At 40.4% G+C, this 18235-nt stretch overlaps 2 protein-coding genes across 5 annotated transcripts in view; both read right to left on the bottom strand.

Annotated features, from left to right (window-relative positions):
• Nucleotides 1-6664, bottom strand: part of LOC148324956 (heparan sulfate 2-O-sulfotransferase 1-like) — a 129012-nt gene extending 122348 nt beyond the window's left edge. The window contains exons 1-2 of the mRNA XM_088312900.1: nucleotides 6545-6664; nucleotides 5023-5320 (exon numbers count right to left, since the gene is read on the bottom strand). The gene's annotated coding sequence lies outside the window, so the exon portion shown is untranslated. The remainder of the gene's footprint in view (nucleotides 1-5022; nucleotides 5321-6544) is intronic.
• Nucleotides 6665-7981: 1317 nt separating this feature from the next.
• LOC148324955 (AP-1 complex subunit sigma-2) lies at nucleotides 7982-17933 on the bottom strand. Of its 4 annotated transcripts, none has more exons than XM_088313931.1 (6): nucleotides 17792-17933; nucleotides 17197-17375; nucleotides 15144-15252; nucleotides 14937-15074; nucleotides 14264-14294; nucleotides 10920-12154 (listed from the first exon to the last, which is right to left on the bottom strand). In XM_088313931.1, exons 2-6 carry the CDS (start codon nucleotides 17373-17375, stop codon nucleotides 12093-12095), a joined length of 519 nt encoding a protein of 172 aa, XP_088170057.1. In that variant the 5' UTR covers nucleotides 17792-17933; the 3' UTR covers nucleotides 10920-12092. The 4 variants fall into 4 exon arrangements, with proteins under 4 accessions (XP_088170059.1, XP_088170061.1, XP_088170057.1 ...); XM_088313932.1 differs by having other exon boundaries at nucleotides 17688-17802; XM_088313933.1 differs by lacking the exons at nucleotides 10920-12154; nucleotides 14264-14294 and adding an exon at nucleotides 7982-8434.
• Nucleotides 17934-18235: the final 302 nt, after the last annotated feature.

Below are 18235 nucleotides of genomic sequence, written 5' to 3'. Positions count from 1 at the left end.
CGTGCAGGCCGTGAATGAAAGACAAGCATGAAAGTGAGCTTTAGCCTCTTTTCCCAGATTTTCCCCGGCAAATGGAGAGGCAGATAGGGCAGGTGTCTTTGCTTGGCCCGCTGATTAAGCCACTGTTCCCACAAGAAGCCAGACACGGCCGAGACATTGTCCAACCTTGTCCAGGTGGGGGACCTGTCAGCGCAAAACGGCAAGCTTAAGCCAGTGCGCGCCGCTCCCAGCGAAAAGATTAGGACCCGGGAAGACATATTCGGAGCTCCCCCCCCCCCCCCCCGCACTCGCTCTTCTTTTCTTCGTTTGAATGCTTAATTCCAAACAGTTCCTCCTCGTTCTTGCCATCTGCCTGCCATCACTTTTCATTAGCGATGCCGCGCACTTCCTTAGCGATAGCGTACAAAGGATGTGAGGTGGTCGTACAACAATAACTGCAAAGCAGACTGGATTTATTTCATGTCACATATCTGGATTGTAAACGTGGTTCAAATTGGGTCGCAATAGGACAAAATGATTGTCACTTTACATTAGTGATGGGAAAATGAAGCTTCAAATTCGCTTTATGAACCAATTGTTGTATTTTGGAGTCCTCTAGATGGCACTTTTGCTTTAAATAAAAGGTTGAAAAATGGCAAGTCAGTGTGCTTTCAGCCCAACAGACGCCAAAAATACTACAACGGGTTCATGAAGCAGATTTGAAGCGTCATGAACCCATCACTACTTTACACTAAAATGACTGACTTGGGGTTGTTCCAGGGGTAATCCTGATAGACATGTCAACCAAATTTTATGTTGCCAAGTGACACGTTTTGAAAAAAACGAAAAGTTTTGCAACAGAATTCATTTAAAAAAAAAAAAAAAAAAAAAAAAAAAACTTACTGCAGTTTTTTAATTCAACTATTAAATAAGGAAAATATAGTGGTTGATGGGGAAAAATCGAAATTAGATCAATATCAAAACACTAGGGAAAAAAATCCCCCCTCCAAGAAAAAAAAAAAAAATCTTAATCTATTAAGACTGCAAATTTTTTTTTTCCACATTTGCAACGGTCACAAGCACGGCACCGAGTCCCACCCATCCTCCACATGGTCAATTATCCCCCCCCCAAAGTTTGGGCAAATGCTACAAACAGAATTACAGCTGGAGTGAAACATTTCATGTAAGACATCCCAAATAAATTGCGCAACAGGGGGGCGTAGCGTGACCCCCCAAAGACGCGGCAAAATAACATTTGGCAAGGGTGGTCCGACAGGTCAATTCCCACCGTTCCGCCCAATCACACGAATACGCAGATTTGCGTAAGCAGAACGTCGTCTGGCGATGGCGCCCCGGACGCCCGTCTGGCCATGACCCGAGTGTTACGGAACCAATTATCCTCCTCCCGCCTGGCAGATGAAAGCGGCGGCGAGAGTCAGCGAGGGAGTCAAAGAGTTTCCATTGGGGAGAGGTGGAGAGGCATTATGAGCACATTTCTCCCAAATTGGCAACTAATGAAGAAAGATTAAAGCCCCGTGCTGCAAATGGACAAGCAGTGCCACGCTGACAATGATTGTTGCGACTATTACGCCAGGTGCACGCGTGAGAAAGCCTCTCGTGCATGTGTGGCGCATTTGACAAGACAAGAGGTGAAGTCCTTTGAATGAGGCCCGAAAGAGGCTTTTAAGGCACAAATTTCACACAGCCATTAGTGGGTGGGGCCAGCCTGGTGGGTCGCGACCTCCACTTGAATGTTAAACGTCAGAAAGTGACTGACAGATACACTACGTGCGAAGTATTTGAACTACAATGTGATACGATTAAACCGAATCGCAATACAATGCAGTCACACTCCCAAAATTAGAATTTTTTTTTTTGGGGTGGAATTTTTTTTTTTATTTCAATTTATTTATATAATTTTCTCATGGAAAAAAAAAATTCCCACCGTATAACGTCAAAATAAATGATGGAAATGTGCCGGGATGTGAACATTAATACAATACAATACAAATGTATTCATATTGCAGGTGTGGGCAAACTACGGCCCGGGGGCCACATGCGGCCCGTTAAACCGTTTAATCCGGCCCCCCGAACTTGAAAAAAAAAAAAAAAAATTAATTGTTTTATTTTGTAAATACTTTGGTGGGTCTATGACAGATATTTTGTTGACATTTTTTTGTTCATTTTTATTTAAAATTAAATGTATTTTTTTTTTCTCTGATGAGGTGAGGTGACCAAAACACTCCATCCATCTGCTTCTGGTCCGGCCCCTCTGTCTAATTTTAGAACCCATTGTGGCCCACCAACCCAAAGGTTTGCCCACCCCTGGGGATAGGGCTTGGGGGGGGGGGGACGTGCCTTTTCTGTTGCCGGTCCTTCCCGATGGAATGAGCTCCCATCAAATGTTCGGTATTAACCAATTCCATTCAAACTTATTGGTCGGGTGTGTAGACTTTCTATCCACGGTACTGATACTCGAAGAAGGTTCACGTTTGAGAAAATTACATAAATACCATCACAAAACACAAAGCACTCATAATTTGTGCACATCCATTGCTGTTTTTGCGTCCTTAAACATTATCGTGTATTTTCAAGAGGACGGTAGCGGAAGAAAAACGCAGACGCTGCATGTCAATATTGGGGAATACCCCCCCACCGACCCTCACCACGTGTACTTTTCCGCACGAGAGGTTACAGAATATGCGTCGTACAGTACAGCCTTCCATCATCTGCACCTAAGCTGCGGGAATACAAACAAGCGCCTGCATGGCGGAATTCCTGTCACAAGTTATTGGGCAGCTAAGAGGGCGGGAAATCCTCAACCGCAATATTCTCACCTGGGTAAATCTCAAACGCTGAATAACACAATCCAAGCAATTTAAGCGGGAAGGTCATAGCAAAGTAAAAGCGAGAGGATTGTGTGCTTGGGGGGATTGTGAGAAAAATAAATAAAAAATAAATCAAAAGTGCTTTTCTGAGAGAGATGAGATATGACGGGAGATGACTTGACGGCAGGCCCACAAAAAGTAATGAATATCCCCGTGCGGCGTCGCGCGACTTTGGGGAAACTGTCAGTCCGATAAAAATTATATTTCAGACGGATGATAACTAAAAAAAAAAAAAAAAAGATATCTATAAAAAAAATGGGGAAAAAGGAGGCACAAAAGCAAGAAAGGACACATGTCTGTCTGATGTCGCCCTTAATCCCGGACGAGGCCTGACAGCCGTCAACGCTCAAACAAACAAAACCATTGCGCCGGCAAAAAGATTTATTCTAAAGGAGACATTTTGCAGGAATTTGACTTTTTAAGGTTTGGAATAAAAATACGTGCCCCCAACAATCAAGAGTGAAATTAAAGAGTTTTTTGTGAAAAAACTGACAGCAAAATCTGATGGCAGCCTCACTTCGCTAATCTTACATCTGACCCCTCAATTCTCGGACCAAAGTCACTTCCAATGCAAAAGTGTGTACATAATCAAGCAATCAATCAATCAATGTGATCAATAGTCCCGGTGCGATGCTGAGGGGGGCGCGTGTGACCAGTTTGGAACATGCTTTTTTTCCGCCATACTACAATAAAGTGTAATTGCACCTCCACTCCACTAGTTGGCAGTGGCGCTCTCCTTACCCATTGTGCACACTCTTGGGTGTAGATTTGTTTTGCAACAAAAATACTATTATTTAGAGTTGTGGCAGAGAGTGGGGAAAGGGGGGGGTGGCGCAAATAGTTTTTTTCTTGGTGGGGGGGCGTAATAAAAAATAATTGAAAGGCATTGGATTAGGGTTAATATTAGAGAGCTAAAAACACACAAAAATATGATACATTACTTCGGCTTAGTGTTACTTAAGAAACTTTAAAATGCAAGAATGTGAAGATTAACCTTTGTAAAACTATTATATTAATCTAAATCGTGAAGTTGAGGCCAATGTGTGAATCGAAACTTCCTCTTTCAATGCATCAATTGACTTTCTTTTGTGTGCAAAATAAAGTGAGGAGCCACAAATGTGTTTCGCCTAGTCTGCTGGAAAAATAAAGCGTCCTTGGCCAAAAATACACTGATGTGTTTCAGCGCAAAGTCGCGACGCCTCTCCCTTGAATAAATCACCAGCATCTATTGAGTCTGTAGCGGCGCGACAACACTGGGCCGCCATTCAGCCCCGGAACCCGTCAAAGACTTCCAAGCCGAAGTTAGCAACGGGAATTAAGAAGCATTTGCCAATATTGTGGATCAAGAACGGCGGGAAGAAAAGCGCCATTCTCAACGCTACCTGGCCAGGGGAATAAAGCCACAATGGACATCAAACAATCCGCCCATTCACGTCTACTTGAGGGACCTTGGAGCGTTCGCAACAAACACGAGACGAGCCACATGAAAGCGGCTGAATCGCGCCTTGTATTAGCCGCGCGCCCCTTTTGTGCCCGACAATGGAGTTGCTCTCGTAAAAAAAAAAAAAGAAGAAAAATAAAAAGTTGCCTTTGCAAAATGTTGCAAAAAGTTTGCTGTGTGTATTTGCGACTCACAGAGAGGACACCGCCAAGGGCGAGGACATCGGGATGAATGCGACAGCACTCCTTTTAAAAACAGGGGTTCTCTAACTTTGTGGATGCTGGCCAGATAGTTTTCCAAGGACCCACACAGAATCCAAACATCAATTAAAACACAAATACAAAACTCAATGCCGATTCTCAGACAAAAAATGGGTGGATTGCGTAAGATGGGAGATCAGGCGTAACCTCTGTTGCAAACATAGTATGCACATATGCAATTTAATTAACAGCAAGAAAATCAAGTAGAATGTCTCTACATAGCCTGCTTTAAGATAATACAAGAGCGAGAGCGAGGGAGAGACAGAGAGACAGAGAGAGAGAGAGAGAAAGAGAACTAAAATAAAAAAAAAACCGTTATACTATTGTCCACCAGAGAGCGCCAAAGAGCCACTTTGGTCTTCACGTACAAGCAGAAACCATGACGTGTGTGAAAGAGAGAAAGTGTGTGTGCGTCTTTGTGTATGAGAAGTCACGGGGGTGGGTGCACTCTCACCTGAGTGACACTTCTTCTTCTTCTCTCTGCAGAGCCTCCGACAGCAGATAAGACTTATCGCTGCCCACGTTGGAGATTTGCCCTCAATCCAGCCCGAGCAACCACAGCTTCGTCTCCAAAACCGAGCGGCGGCCCACGTTGCCACAAATACGGCGGGCTCGCCTCGCCTGACAGCCAACACCAAAGGGTGATGTGTCATCTGCCAAGCTGCCGCTGTCACATGATGCCACCCCTTGACTCGGGTCAAGAACGACACTCAGGGCTGAAGATTCGTTTGCCTCTCGACCCCTTCATGTGGCTGACATCAGAAACAAAGAAGGCAAATAAGCAAATACATCATCAAGAATAAATATTGACTCAAATCATAATATTTAAAATTTACATTTTAAAGATATGGATTTGATGTTTTAAAACCAACCAAAAAATTAATTTAAAAAAAAAATCAAAGACAAAAACAAATAAACATGTTTTTGAAATAGAATTAAAATATACAGATATTTGCATCAATGTTGTGACATGGTCATACTTCCCATCTTTTTGGTTCGTAAAAAGCACCACAAATAAAACAAAGATGTGCTTTAACTGCAGACTTCCATCTTGAATTTGAAGCCATTTCCACTCAAATCACATCAAAGTTGCAACAGTTTGTAAATGTGCCTCCCACATTTGAAGGGAATAAAATTAATGGGGCACTTGGCAGCTCAGCTGCTGCATGGCCAGGTTGGCATGTACAAAGGGAAGGATTGGAACAGTTACTTTGAAACAAAAATGACATAAGTTACCTTCTAAAAAGTGGAGTTAATGATAGTAACATAATCCAAATACCATCAATGTGAAGTGAGGTAACTTGGTAACTTTTAAATACTTTTGGATAACTCCAACCTGTTTTAACCTAAAAATAAAACATCTATAGTTTGATGTATTTTTCAAGAACAATTTATAAATGTATAAATATTGTGTAATAAAAAATGTAATACATAAATCATATTGTCCTGTGCAGCCGACATTATTTGTATAATATAAAGTACAATAGATGAAAAACAGGCAGTGACTGACAATGGCCATTTTTTTTTTCTCTCTAATGGCGGACTTGTCAATGGCTCTTGGAACGAAAATGCGTACACTCTTGCTAATCAGTCAGTTGCACTGTGGACTCCAAAATCCTTGGATTGAAATAATGGCAGAGGAGGCAGACGTGCAACGGAAGAAGAGCACAGCAATTGCTGAAGTGTGTCATTGCCATCTAGTGGATGAAATAATTACTGACGTCAAGAATAGCATTACATTTCAAACTCAAGGCCATTGTAGCTCTTTTCGCAACAACATTCTCACAAGCGGTTCTTGGGAACCAGCGTTTATGTTGATGCGTTTTATTATTTGCATCTTCTGCCGGGGTCGTGACTTGCACATGCCATCACGTGACTTGCACACGCCGTGAGAACTACATTTAGAATGCAATAAAACAATACAAATGAGACGCACAGCGTCGACAACGCAAACAAAAAGCACAACAAATAAATACCTCGTTCGCTGCTTGCCGTGAAAAGAGATTAAATATCCGGTAATACACGAAGGAGTTCAGTTTAATCTTCGTTAGTGTGCTGCGGATGTCAGTCTGACTTCGAGCACAAGCATTAGCATTAGCATTAGCATGAACAGGTGGACATGGGCACTTGAGTTAATTGTCAAGTTTAATTTCCTTGACTCTAAACTTTCTGAAATACCGACATAAGAAATAAAAGTTCCGGACATGAAAACGAGAACATTATTAACTGTGATTAACATATTTACACGTTTTCTTCTTGTTTCATTTAAGTATTATATCACCTACAAATACATAATATGATGTATTCATTTCATAAAATTACCCAGGTTCCGACATAAAAAACAAACTATGAATTATTATTTTCAAATCTAAGACCTCCAAGCAACACTTATACACATTTAAGAACTTTTTTTAATGTCATGTATTTTCACATTTACATGTTTATCAACTCATAAAATAAAATGTTACAGCATATTTAGTTTGTTTTTCAAATAATACTTTTTAAGGTTGAAAATTTTCCGTTTTAGAATGCAGACATTTTGTAAGTAAAATTAAGCAGATTTTCCTCTGAAATACATATTTTGCTGTGTTTTTTTTTTGTTCCATGTATTATTTTCTCAGATGTAAGATAAGATGTCCTTTATTAGTCCCACAATGGGGAAATTTGAGAAAAAAGATTCGAACCCAGGTCTCCTGGGGAGACTGGGTCCTGAACGCGGCGCCTTAGACCACTCGGCCATCCTGGCAGCCATGTCATTTGTTAATTCCCCAAACATGCACATTACGACAGCCACAGGAAGATGTAATAAGAAGGCAAAAAAAAAAAATGCAAAACTCAAATGTATCGAAAATGTACAAGCTCAGGGGGGCCAAAAGTGCATCCCTGAGGGCCCCCAGATGTCTCTCCAAAGAGTTAGTTATCTGAGACAATTGGGCCGCAATCATCTATTTTATCTTCATCTGACAGCCAAGCGTTTACATTGCAAATTACAGGCGACCAAATTGCTTTTCTTGCCACCAGCCGTCTCGGCCAAATTATCTTAATTGTGTCGTGATTACGCCTCACAGCGAAAGCTCAAACATTGGAAAGCGCACATACACGACACTCGCTGGCGTGTCAATGAGTCCATTGAGGGTCTTTGACACTCCCTTGTGGACATAAACTGGAACTGCATTTATTATTTTATTAATTTTATGGTAACTATACATTTTTAAAAAAACTGCTTCTTTAAAGTACAACACTCAAAGGCTTTCATTTATATTCTCTTACAGGAGGTCACATTTGATTTGTGTTCAAATCTTACGCTGCATATCTGCTAGAAGACCTGCAAGCAACTCTAAATTCTGGCAGCGGGGGAAACACAGCAATGTATTTTTCAATATTAAAGGCATCCAAATGAATGACACAGCGCATTTGTGTTGTGATAGATTATTTTATTTTAATGAACATGTCCAGTGTAATATTTCAACGGCCACAGTTGGCGTCACTGTACACGACAGCAGTGCCTTCCAGTGTAACATAAGAATATAAAAAACAAACAAAAAAAAAAAAGCTAAACAAAGTCTTTGGTTCTATTATTGTAATACTTTTGACTTCCCTTTTTACGTACACAACATATATTCTTCATTATTACAGTGGATGTGCCAGCTTTGGTTATGCAAGTAAATTGTCTCCTCGGTACTGTCAAGAATTGCATATAAAAAGTGCTACATCATTTTGAATAAAAAAAAAAAGATACATATTGTTGCAGGGAAAATGTCAAGTTAATGCTGAAGGGGGCCCGGCTTGTGCCTGATAATTTATTTTCTTTTTTTTTTTTATGTCAGTCCTATTTCCTCCAGAACGCTGCGCGGTGTCTCCCCATCCTGCAAAAACAAATACTGTGCAGTATATGAACGACTAATGTGCATTTTGATGGACTCATCGTTATGCGAGAGACACATACGCATACACACACACAGACACACACACTTTTTGCACATACATGCAACAAACTTTCAAAACCCTGGTAATAAAAAAATATTGTATATTCAATACTATATAAGAAGCTATACAGGCAGTTATAAAATCGTTTTAAAGGAAATTACAAAATGTTAAACATTTTACTATTAACACATTATGGCTGATACCATTTTATAGAAAATTGCTTTTAATGAAAAGCATAATATAAGATGTAAATCGATCATTAAAAATAACAAATTTCTTTTTATTTTAATATTTTTTTCACGAGTAGCAAAAAAATAATTTCTATTTTTGTAATCAATTGTGAATATTTCTGGCCAATGTGAAATAATATAAATAATACTTTTTTTTAGCAAAATACAACTGTATCAATATTGGAGATTAAGCTGTCATTACATTTTTGTGAAGCCAATAAAAAAAATATTTTAGATGAACCTGCAATGCAATTTTTGGGCCAATGGAACATCAATCAAAATAAATTCATTAACCAAAATATATTCATACCTTTCAGAGTTAAATGTGTCATACATTTTCCAAAAAAATATTTTCAGTAAAATATAAAATGATCGTTTATAAGGCATTAGAGATGGACCATTTGAAAAAAAAAAATGTAGATGCAATAAGAATCCACATCGTAAAATATGATGTGGAGCTCTTGGGTCAATAAAAAGTTAATAGTCCTAATATTTTTGTGCTCGTTTGCCCGAGTATGTGCTTCATTTCCAAGCTACTATAATCCAAAAACGATAAGCAACAAAATTTTGTATTCACATTTTTTTTTTTTTTTTTCAGATTTTCACTAAATGCTTCCGGACAACAGTAATGTTGCATGTTAGCACAACGTAGCGGCACTTACTTTTACATCCTAACAGCAGCGTGGGCACAAAAAGTCAAGAGAACAACACATTTGATCAGAGTCAAATAAAGAAATGTTACACCAAAAAGCCACAAACAAAGAAAATATAAGAAAAATATGGAAGAAAAACACCAGAGTGCTGAATAAGAACCCAAAAATATTTATTGTTCATAAACTACAGCAATATAATAACGGTGCTGATTAGTCAGACTGCAAACGCAGCTGGTGTCCATCTATCAGCTTATTACAAAGCTTTGTTTTAATATTACTCACGTGGAAGACCAATGAGGCCTTGGATTGATAATCAGTGCAAAAATAGCAAATTTTCATTGTCATATGAACAGCACACGAAAAATAGGAATAGAAAGTCACACTTCTTGTAAAGAGATATCATTTTAAAAACTACTCATCGATAAGATAAAAGGACATGCATGAATAACATACAAGAAAAAAAACTAAACAGTGTTTCCTCGCCACTTTGCGTTTCAATTTTTGCAGCGCCAATGCTTTAAGAATTTTTCCAAAATATTCATTAAAAACAAAGAAAAAAAAACTAAAACGTACATTTCAGTCGCCATATTGCGGCAATGAGTTGACTCGGAGGCTACGCACATTCGTGCGTGATTGGTTAGCCAGCGCGAGATCGGCCAATGAGAGCACGAGCCGATTTATCCGATGAGCTGATCGGCTGCGATGACTTAGCATCCTCTCGTTCCGGTCTCATCCACGTTAAAAAAACCAACGGCACTTTTGAACAACGTTCTGTCCGTTATTCAAACGCGCCGTTCGATACGTCAGAATCCAGACGGATAAGCGGATCGTAAACAGCCGAGTTCAGAAGCTGTGAGCGGACCGCGCAAAAAGACGAGGACGACGAAACGGCGGCCAAAAAAAAAAAAAAAAAGCTCACGTTTTGTTCAAGTTTGTTTTAAAACAGCTTACGTTAACTTTATGATCCAAATTTCCTTGTCGATGTTATTGCGCAACGCCAAAGTTAAGCCATGATTACTTTCGCCAAGAAGTAATTGAGACATAAATCCCCCCACAAATAAAAATTGGGATTAAAAATGAAAGTTTTAAAAAGTCAACCTCTACTTGTCGGTTTTTTACTTTTTGCGGCGGCGTTCTGGTCCCCATTAACCAAGAAAAACAAGGACACCAAAAAAATAAAAAATAAAAATAAAATTAAAAAAGCAAAGCAGACAAACGTACGAGTAAATTGAGTTCCAAGCTACGTCACAACTTCAAGTCGGGTTCTACCGTCCGAGTAGATTGAGTTGCAAGCATGGTCATGTGATGAATTCAAACTCAGGAACGAATTAAAGTCCCATTGCACGTATAACGAGTTTTAACAGTTGCCGTGTATCACGCCAGCGGAGTGCAGTCAGGGAAGCTACGACATGGCACAAGGACAAGGGGGTGCAGGGCATGCATGGTGCAGGCACGGTGGGCGGCGGCGACAGCAGCGGCGGCGGCGTAGCGGCAGCCAATCAGTACACAGGCACATTAAAGTACTCATGACGGGGCTGAGGGAGAGAGAGAAAGCTTTTAGAACATGAGAAGGCCTCGGTTTCTCTGTAAACGCCACCGTAGCATTCAGCGGCGCAGCTGTGCCGTGTCTGTTGCGTCGACGGTGTCAAAAGAGACGCTTTGCAGTGAGCAAAGACAGTGGGACCTTGTCTTACGAGGGGGGTCAAAATGGAGAAAAATTAAAGGGAAAATATTGTTCGGGGTGTGGCAACAAACTAATGACATTTGTGTTTGTTTCAATAGAGTACGTTGATTTGAGTTGCAAGCATGGTCACAAAACAAATTCAACTCGTAAGTCAAGGCAACACTGTAAGTCGTAGTCGTTAATGAAACAAAGACAACGAACACACGCATATCTGCTTGAGTGGATACAAAGTTGCAATCGAGGAGGACCAAAAACCAGTAGAACTTGGAACAGGAACCAGAGCCAGGGCACTGGACGAGGAAAACCCATGAAACCGGACACAGGTGCTCCTAGTCTGTTTTCAGATAAGACCAAAGGTACTGGACCAGAACACCAGACTTGACGAAAATTCAGACAAGGGCCACGGATGAAAGAAACAAAACAGGAGTACTGGCCCAGAACTCTGCCCAGGAAAACTTGAACAGAATCCAGACATAGTGTAATGGACTGGTATCGTCTTTGGAGTCTGGTCGGGAACTAGACAATGAGCACTGGACATGGAACCTGACCAGCAACGCTAGGGTACTACGCATAGAACCACCAGAAGCACTAGAAACGGACCAGTCAATGAACAATGGACCAAAGTCCAGTTCAGGAGCACTGGAAATGGGACCGTGACGTTAACGCCCGACCCAGACCCATATTAGGAACACTAAACCAAAAAATTAAGACCAGTCTCACTGAAGCTGGAACCAGACCCAAAGCACTGGATCGGTGACCAGAAAAATGACAAGAACCAGACAGCAGGAGACCCGAAGCCGACCGGAAAAAAAACTAGACGTGAACAGGAACCGCATGAGGAATATTGAACCTAGACATGAAGTAGACCGGGAAAGCTAGACGGGAGGAGCTAGACTGGACCGAGAACCACATGAGGAGCACTGAACAACACCAGAACCAGACAGTAGTAAACATGAAACCAGACAGACGAGACGCGTTCGGAAGACTGTACTAGTGACCTAACACGGTAAATCCACAGACCGTATTCACCTCAGCGTGTCAAGTTCTGGAACAGTCCAGAAGTCTCTGAGGTCACATTAGGGACAGTCATACCTGCGAGGCAAACAGGTGGATAATAAAAAAATAAGCAAGGCGATGCATCCACTAACTTTTCACCGCCTCCGCAGGGAACCCTTCTGGGTCGTGATTATTCCAAACAAACATCTGCTTGCTGGCACCAAACTAATGACCACGCGCCTGACAAATGTTCCACTGAGGGCTTATTAGGAAAAATAGCTTTGTCAAAATCCGCCGAGGAATGCTAGCGGGGTAATTACAGAACAGCACGAAGCACTAATGCTCACCTCAACCACGTGAGGAAAAAAATATTTAAGGGATCAAAAACAGAACTTGCTTTCAGTATGATGCTCGATGAACACATTTATTGATTTTTTTTTTTTTTATGTTTTGGATTTTGGATTATAAAGCACAACATTAAAGAATGCCACTTCTAAGGTTATATGAGCAGTCTTTTTGTGAATTTGATGATGCGGGTGCATAAGCGAGTGACTGCCACTGACCTGAACTGACGACCGCCATACTTTTTATTTTCCAATTACCATATTTTCCATTGCTAATTAAAACAGAACAGACCCAAGAAAAAAATAAAATAAATAATCGAGATTTATTTAGCCTATTTACGGACCCTAACCCTAACCCCTAACCCTAACCCTATTTCCCCTACTGGTGAAAGAAAAATCCACAGAAAAGCCACACCGTTGTATTAGCCACAAAGAGTAGCGGCTTATAGTCCGGAAAATACGGTAATTATATAAGCCGACTTTATAAGTGAGTGACTATCGTTGACCTGAACTGAAATGAGGGCAAAAACTTTGGGCTTGCGGCGCCATGCATTTAATTCTTTTCCAATTACATTTAAAAAAAAAAAAAAAAAAAAAAAAAAAAGATCCAATGGCCATATTTTTGGGGACTAAAAGTTACATGCTTCAAACAGGAAGACGCCATCATCGGAAACATGAATTTTGATGATCAGCTCGGTGTTAGAAACCGGTTGTGCAAAAAATTCCATTCACAAGTTGAGAAAAGGTTTTAGGCATTTTAGGTTAATCCCGAAACTAAAGCCAAATAAGTTTTGGCCGAACTCATGCCCGTCAAGCATGCAGGTGCATTTTCACCGTGCAGTATTTACCCACATGAGGCGGCCAGTTACAAGAGCTCGTCACTGGGCAAACCTCCCCAGTCTTGACTCTGGTTCTATGAATAGACAACCCAGCCAATCAGAGAGCTCCCGAGTGTCCGGGAGCACCCGGTTCCTCGGAGGAGACTTGAAGCGACCGTAATTACGCAACATAAATAAAGTAGCCGCTCGCCGGAGGAGGAGTTTATATTTAGAAGCAAAAGTCTGCATGTTTGTTTTGTTTTTTTTTAAGCAAATGGAAATCATTGCTTGGCACTTGGCGACCGGCCCGCTTGTCCGGGAAACCAACTTTGGATCACCTAAGGATTGACTTTTAACTTTATTGCCCATAATTTAACGATTGAGTGGACCTGAGATGAGTGTGAGGCCAAGACTGTTGGCACAGAACTTCAAAACAATTTGTATAATTTGGCAGGCAATCATTTTCATGGAGACAATGAAATAATAAAAGAGGCCCATTTACCACCAGAACTCAAAGAAAAGAAAAAACTCCATCTTGTAAAATAACTTGCAGAAGAAAGTTGCAATATTAAATATCAGATGATAACTATGCTGCTTTCTAAATTTATTCTAACCATTATTATTCTATTCTAAGTCAATTTTATTATTTCTTTATCATTATGAAAATGTATTGGGCCAATTTTTTGTATTAACGTCAAATTTATTTCAAATAGTAAGCGGCTTATTGTTATGTTTTTTAATTTTATTTCAACTTGTACCAACGGAAAATTTTATTATTTATTTGGAAAATATTCATCTTGTTTTTTTTTTTTCTAAGGCAAAAACGTCAATTTAACAGAAGGTGTGTTGACTGTTTATAGCCACTGTATTACACGATTATGTTTTCCAATTATGCTAATATAAGTCGTCCATCTCATATTTCCATTTTGCTTTGCTGTCAAAAAGTCATTGGGTTCGTTAGTTGGCTTTTTCCAAGCTAAACTACCTTTACCACTACTGCACTAGCGAGTTATCTAACACTAGTAGGACTAAACAAAGTGTACCTGCAAACATGCGCATCTGAGAGTCTATGTTCTGCAAATTACAAAAGGTGAAAGAATACACACAAGCAAAGAGAAGGGACACATGATTAAGAAAAAATAAATAGATAAATCACAAGAATGTAAAAGAAAAAAAGGAAGAAAGAAACGCAAGCGTGCAGATTGTAGATAGTTCAAATTCAGCAGTCACTCGATTTAGCTCATTCTTCTCTTTCAAACCACAACAATTTTTAGCGTAAATGGATATGAAACGAGTAAATAGGGGAACTCGTAAATCAAGATACCATTATATACACAAATGATGATCAAGTTTTAAAAAGATCGATTTTCTCTTGAGTTGTGAAAAAAAAATTTAAAATAAAAATACTTTTGCTCCAGGGCTCCCCCTACTGCAGTGGAGTGAAATTTCATATTTCTCACAGTTGAGAGCATGTTGGAAAATTTCTCTCAAATTCTGTTGTGTTTTGGCAGGAAGTTAAGATGAGGAATTTTGGAAATCTTCCAAACTGAAAACTTTCTATGAGATAAAAAAAAAAAAAGTAATTGGATTGATAAAATCAGTTTTGTTGTTGCTACTCCTATTTTCGACATTCTTGCTTTCCTCCCAGAAAGTTCCCAGCTTTGAAAATTCCCAGCATCCTTCAACCTAAAAGCAGAGAACCTTCTTGTTCCTCACCTCTTGCAGCAGGTCGCCTTGCTCAATGGCCTTGAGCACGTTCTTCTTGGACGTCTCCTGAGCTTCGCCGCCCAGCAGGAACTCGTCCAGGATGAAATAGGCCTTCTCAAAGTTGAAGATAATGTCCAGCTCGCACACCTTTAACAAAACAGAAACGATTAAGGGTGGAAGCGGCAGCGGCGATAACCCGACAGTCGACCCACTCACGCTGCCAAAGTATTTGTCCAGCAGCTCCACGTATCTGTGGATGATCTCCAGCGTGATCAGCTCGTTGTCTTGCTCCTCGATGGCGCAGCAGAAGTACAAGCTGGCGTATCTGCCGAGAGACCAAGTACACGTCATCGTAGTGCTTTGTGGGTTTTACATTTTAGACCGGGAAGGTCTTCCGATCTGAGTCATCTTTCATATTCAAGAAAACATCAACATATTCTTCACACTGATGTCATATTATATCTTAGTGTTGAATTTTTAGAGTTTTTATCCAATCAGAATTTAGCTCGCTCGTGTTGCCAGGCAGATTTCACAATACCAATAGCACGGACTAATCGTCCGAGAACTTCAGATACAATCGTGCGGGCGTTTCTTCTGTGTCTCGAGGGGGCTTTTATCTGCCAATCAGATCACGGGTTGATGACAGTAAGGCCTTCTAGCTTGTGATTGGATACTCACTTATGAGGGGGCAGCGCTATGAGGAATCAACACAACAGAAAGTCAGAACTGGCGACTGTTTGAAAATCTAAAATGTATTCTTGCTTTTTTAAACCACAATGGCTGAAGGAGGGAATTTAATTGCAGATACGCTTGCGAGGCCATTTTCAAGACGGACCTTTCAAGAAGAAGCTAGGTCGTCCAACACTCACTCAGTAATGTGCAAGTGTATTTCTGTATATTATTTCTCCGGCTGCTGCTTCATAAATTATGGCAACATGAGGGGGATTTATTCAAGTCGGACTAAGTACGACTTCACTGAAGGCCTACGTGTGAAGTGCATGGCCCGCCGCCACTACATTCCGACAATAATATTTTTTTTTTTTTTTTTAATCAAAGTTTTTGAAGGGAAGCATGCTTGGATGAGCTGAGAGTGAATGTAAAAGTCCATCAAACGCCTTCATCAACACCACCTCCAGCACCAAGCGAAACCGCTCACTCGTCATTTTGTCCTCTCTGGTGTAATTAAGAGAGTCAAAGTCATGTTGCTGACGCAGCGCTTTTGCCTTATGAGAGGACCTGCAGGTGATCTGTTGGCCTGCACGTCCTGAAGTTAAGCTTCTTCCTGCCGCCCGGCGGGGGACGCCTTTATCCGGGATAATCCCTCACGCGCTCTTAAAGCATGTGACCACTGGCTAATGAAAACAGGAAGCCAAGACGGATATTACACTTTGCTCTATAAAAGGGATACAAGACAACGGTGAACGTCTTAGCGTTCCCTTATTCCGCATCATTTTTGTACTTTAACAACTGGACATTTTACATCGCCCGTAAAAAGATAGCTCTAAAATGGAATGGTCACGCAAAGACGGCCTGACTATTTGCTGCCTTTGAGGGGCAGTATCAGAAGCCCTTTTCAAACTTTACATTGGAGTTTTTTTTTTTTTTTTAATTTTAGTTACTTACAATTCATTTTCAAAGCAGAATTGTTAGCTTTAATTAGTTTTAGTTTTTTTCCCAAAACGCTTACATTTTCATTTAAGAAAAATAAAAAAGTAGTTATTTATTGTGTGTTATATTTGGAAAAACCCGCTCGTAGTGTTGTGTAGTAAAAACAAAAATATGACTTCAAAAACAATAAATCCACTTTACGGTGGTGAAAAGTTTCTAAAAGCATGTTTTTTTTTTTTTTTATTTTCTTTTAGTTATTTTGTTACTTTCCTTTTATAATAACCTTGGCTCGTACTTTAGAACTTAGATTCTTGCATTTTAATGTAAATTACCGGCAGCATTCCACTTCCCTAGCGAGCAATTTACCTCATATTACATCTTCATTTTGACTGAAACGGAAACTCCGGCTGTAGTGAAAAAAAGAAATCATCATTCTAGCGATTCACCATGTTTTTTTCTATTCCTGCGCCCTAGTCAAATGACACGGAAGGGTTTATTGACAAAGATAATTATAGAGCTTTTGCTCTCCTTGTTGAGATGATCTATCCTAGTTTATCTTGGGGGCGAGAGGCGGGATACATCGCAGAGCGCTTGCCAAGCAATTGCAATTTTTACTAAACTGTATTTCTGTCTGAAGTGCCACAGTCTGCCATGCACACACCTCTTGTAGACAATCTTGAGGTCTCTCCACTCCAGGAAGCTGCACATTTTGGCCTTGCGGGCCAGGATGGTCTGCACCAGCTCCCTGGTGATCTTCTTCTTCTCCTTGTCCGACAAAGGCACGTACCACTTCTGCAGCCGCAGCTTGCCCTGTCGGCTGAACAGAAGCATGAACTGCATCTGAAATGAAATGACATTGCATGATCAGAATCATCAGAGCCCAAAGCGGTGAGTGACAGCCAGAGGAAATGGTGGCACGAGGTGCTCGCGAAGTGGTTCCAATCACTCCAGTCAACACTTGTTGTATGATGTCACGTACTAATCAAACTATCAACCTATCTATATAGATGACGTCATTTTCTGAGTAACTACAGCTAATGAAAGCGCTTTTCAATCCGCTACTACTACTTGTTAGTAAACCGCTTATCCAAATATTCTAAGTAGCATTAGAGCACATGATAAGCTAACGGGAAGTGCAGAACTGTTGTATACCGTTAACGCCGTTATCCTGAAACTACTCGTCGGAAAAAAAAAATAAACGCGCCCCGGGCGTCAATTTGAAACGTCTACAAAAACACATTTCGTCAATGTGTTACCTTTAATTTGGACACAGCTCGGTAGTAGACGATGAAGAAATCAGTCAGCCATCAGCAGGACCATTTGGTCAGAAGCTGCCGACGGCAGTTGCAGTCAAAAGCTTGTGATTGGCCAGAGTCGCCGGCAGCTCGACGCTCATTGGTTGATGATTTTACTTACGCCTCTCGCGGGAGCCCGAATGTGGTTTCCTGGCACTGTATGGCTGACGGAGACGTCGATCAAATTTAGGAAAAGCTGATTGGATGATGAAAAAATAACAGTCGAGGATTTCACATTTGACACTACTTTTAAATGAAATAAAATGTTATAATTCAATTATAAGTATTGCTAACATGGATCTCTACAACAATATTGAAAAAATGACTACTCAGATAAACTGAATATTTTATTTTTAATAATTAAAATAAATGTATATAGTAAAAAGTACAGTATAATATAAAAAG

Source organism: Idiotropiscis lumnitzeri, chromosome 13 (assembly GCF_059441095.1).
Source record: "Idiotropiscis lumnitzeri isolate Australia: NSW breed Sydney's pygmy pipehorse chromosome 13, RoL_Ilum_1.0, whole genome shotgun sequence".
Classification (NCBI taxonomy): Eukaryota; Metazoa; Chordata; class Actinopteri; order Syngnathiformes; family Syngnathidae; genus Idiotropiscis; species Idiotropiscis lumnitzeri.
This window is presented reverse-complemented; position numbering and strand designations above follow the sequence as displayed.

Bases quoted from the DNA above. Each gene is read 5' to 3' on its own strand.
- LOC148324955 (XM_088313931.1), bottom strand. From the start codon at position 17,375: ATGCAGTTCATGCTTCTGTTCAGCCGACAGGGCAAGCTGCGGCTGCAG. The intron at 15,075-15,143 runs GTGAGTGGGTCG...GTTTTGTTAAAG, and splicing joins TGGACAAATACTTTGGCAGC to GTGTGCGAGCTGGACATTAT. The intron at 14,295-14,936 runs GTGAGGAACAAG...TGTAATTTGCAG, and splicing joins AAGGCGACCTGCTGCAAGAG to AACATAGACTCTCAGATGCG.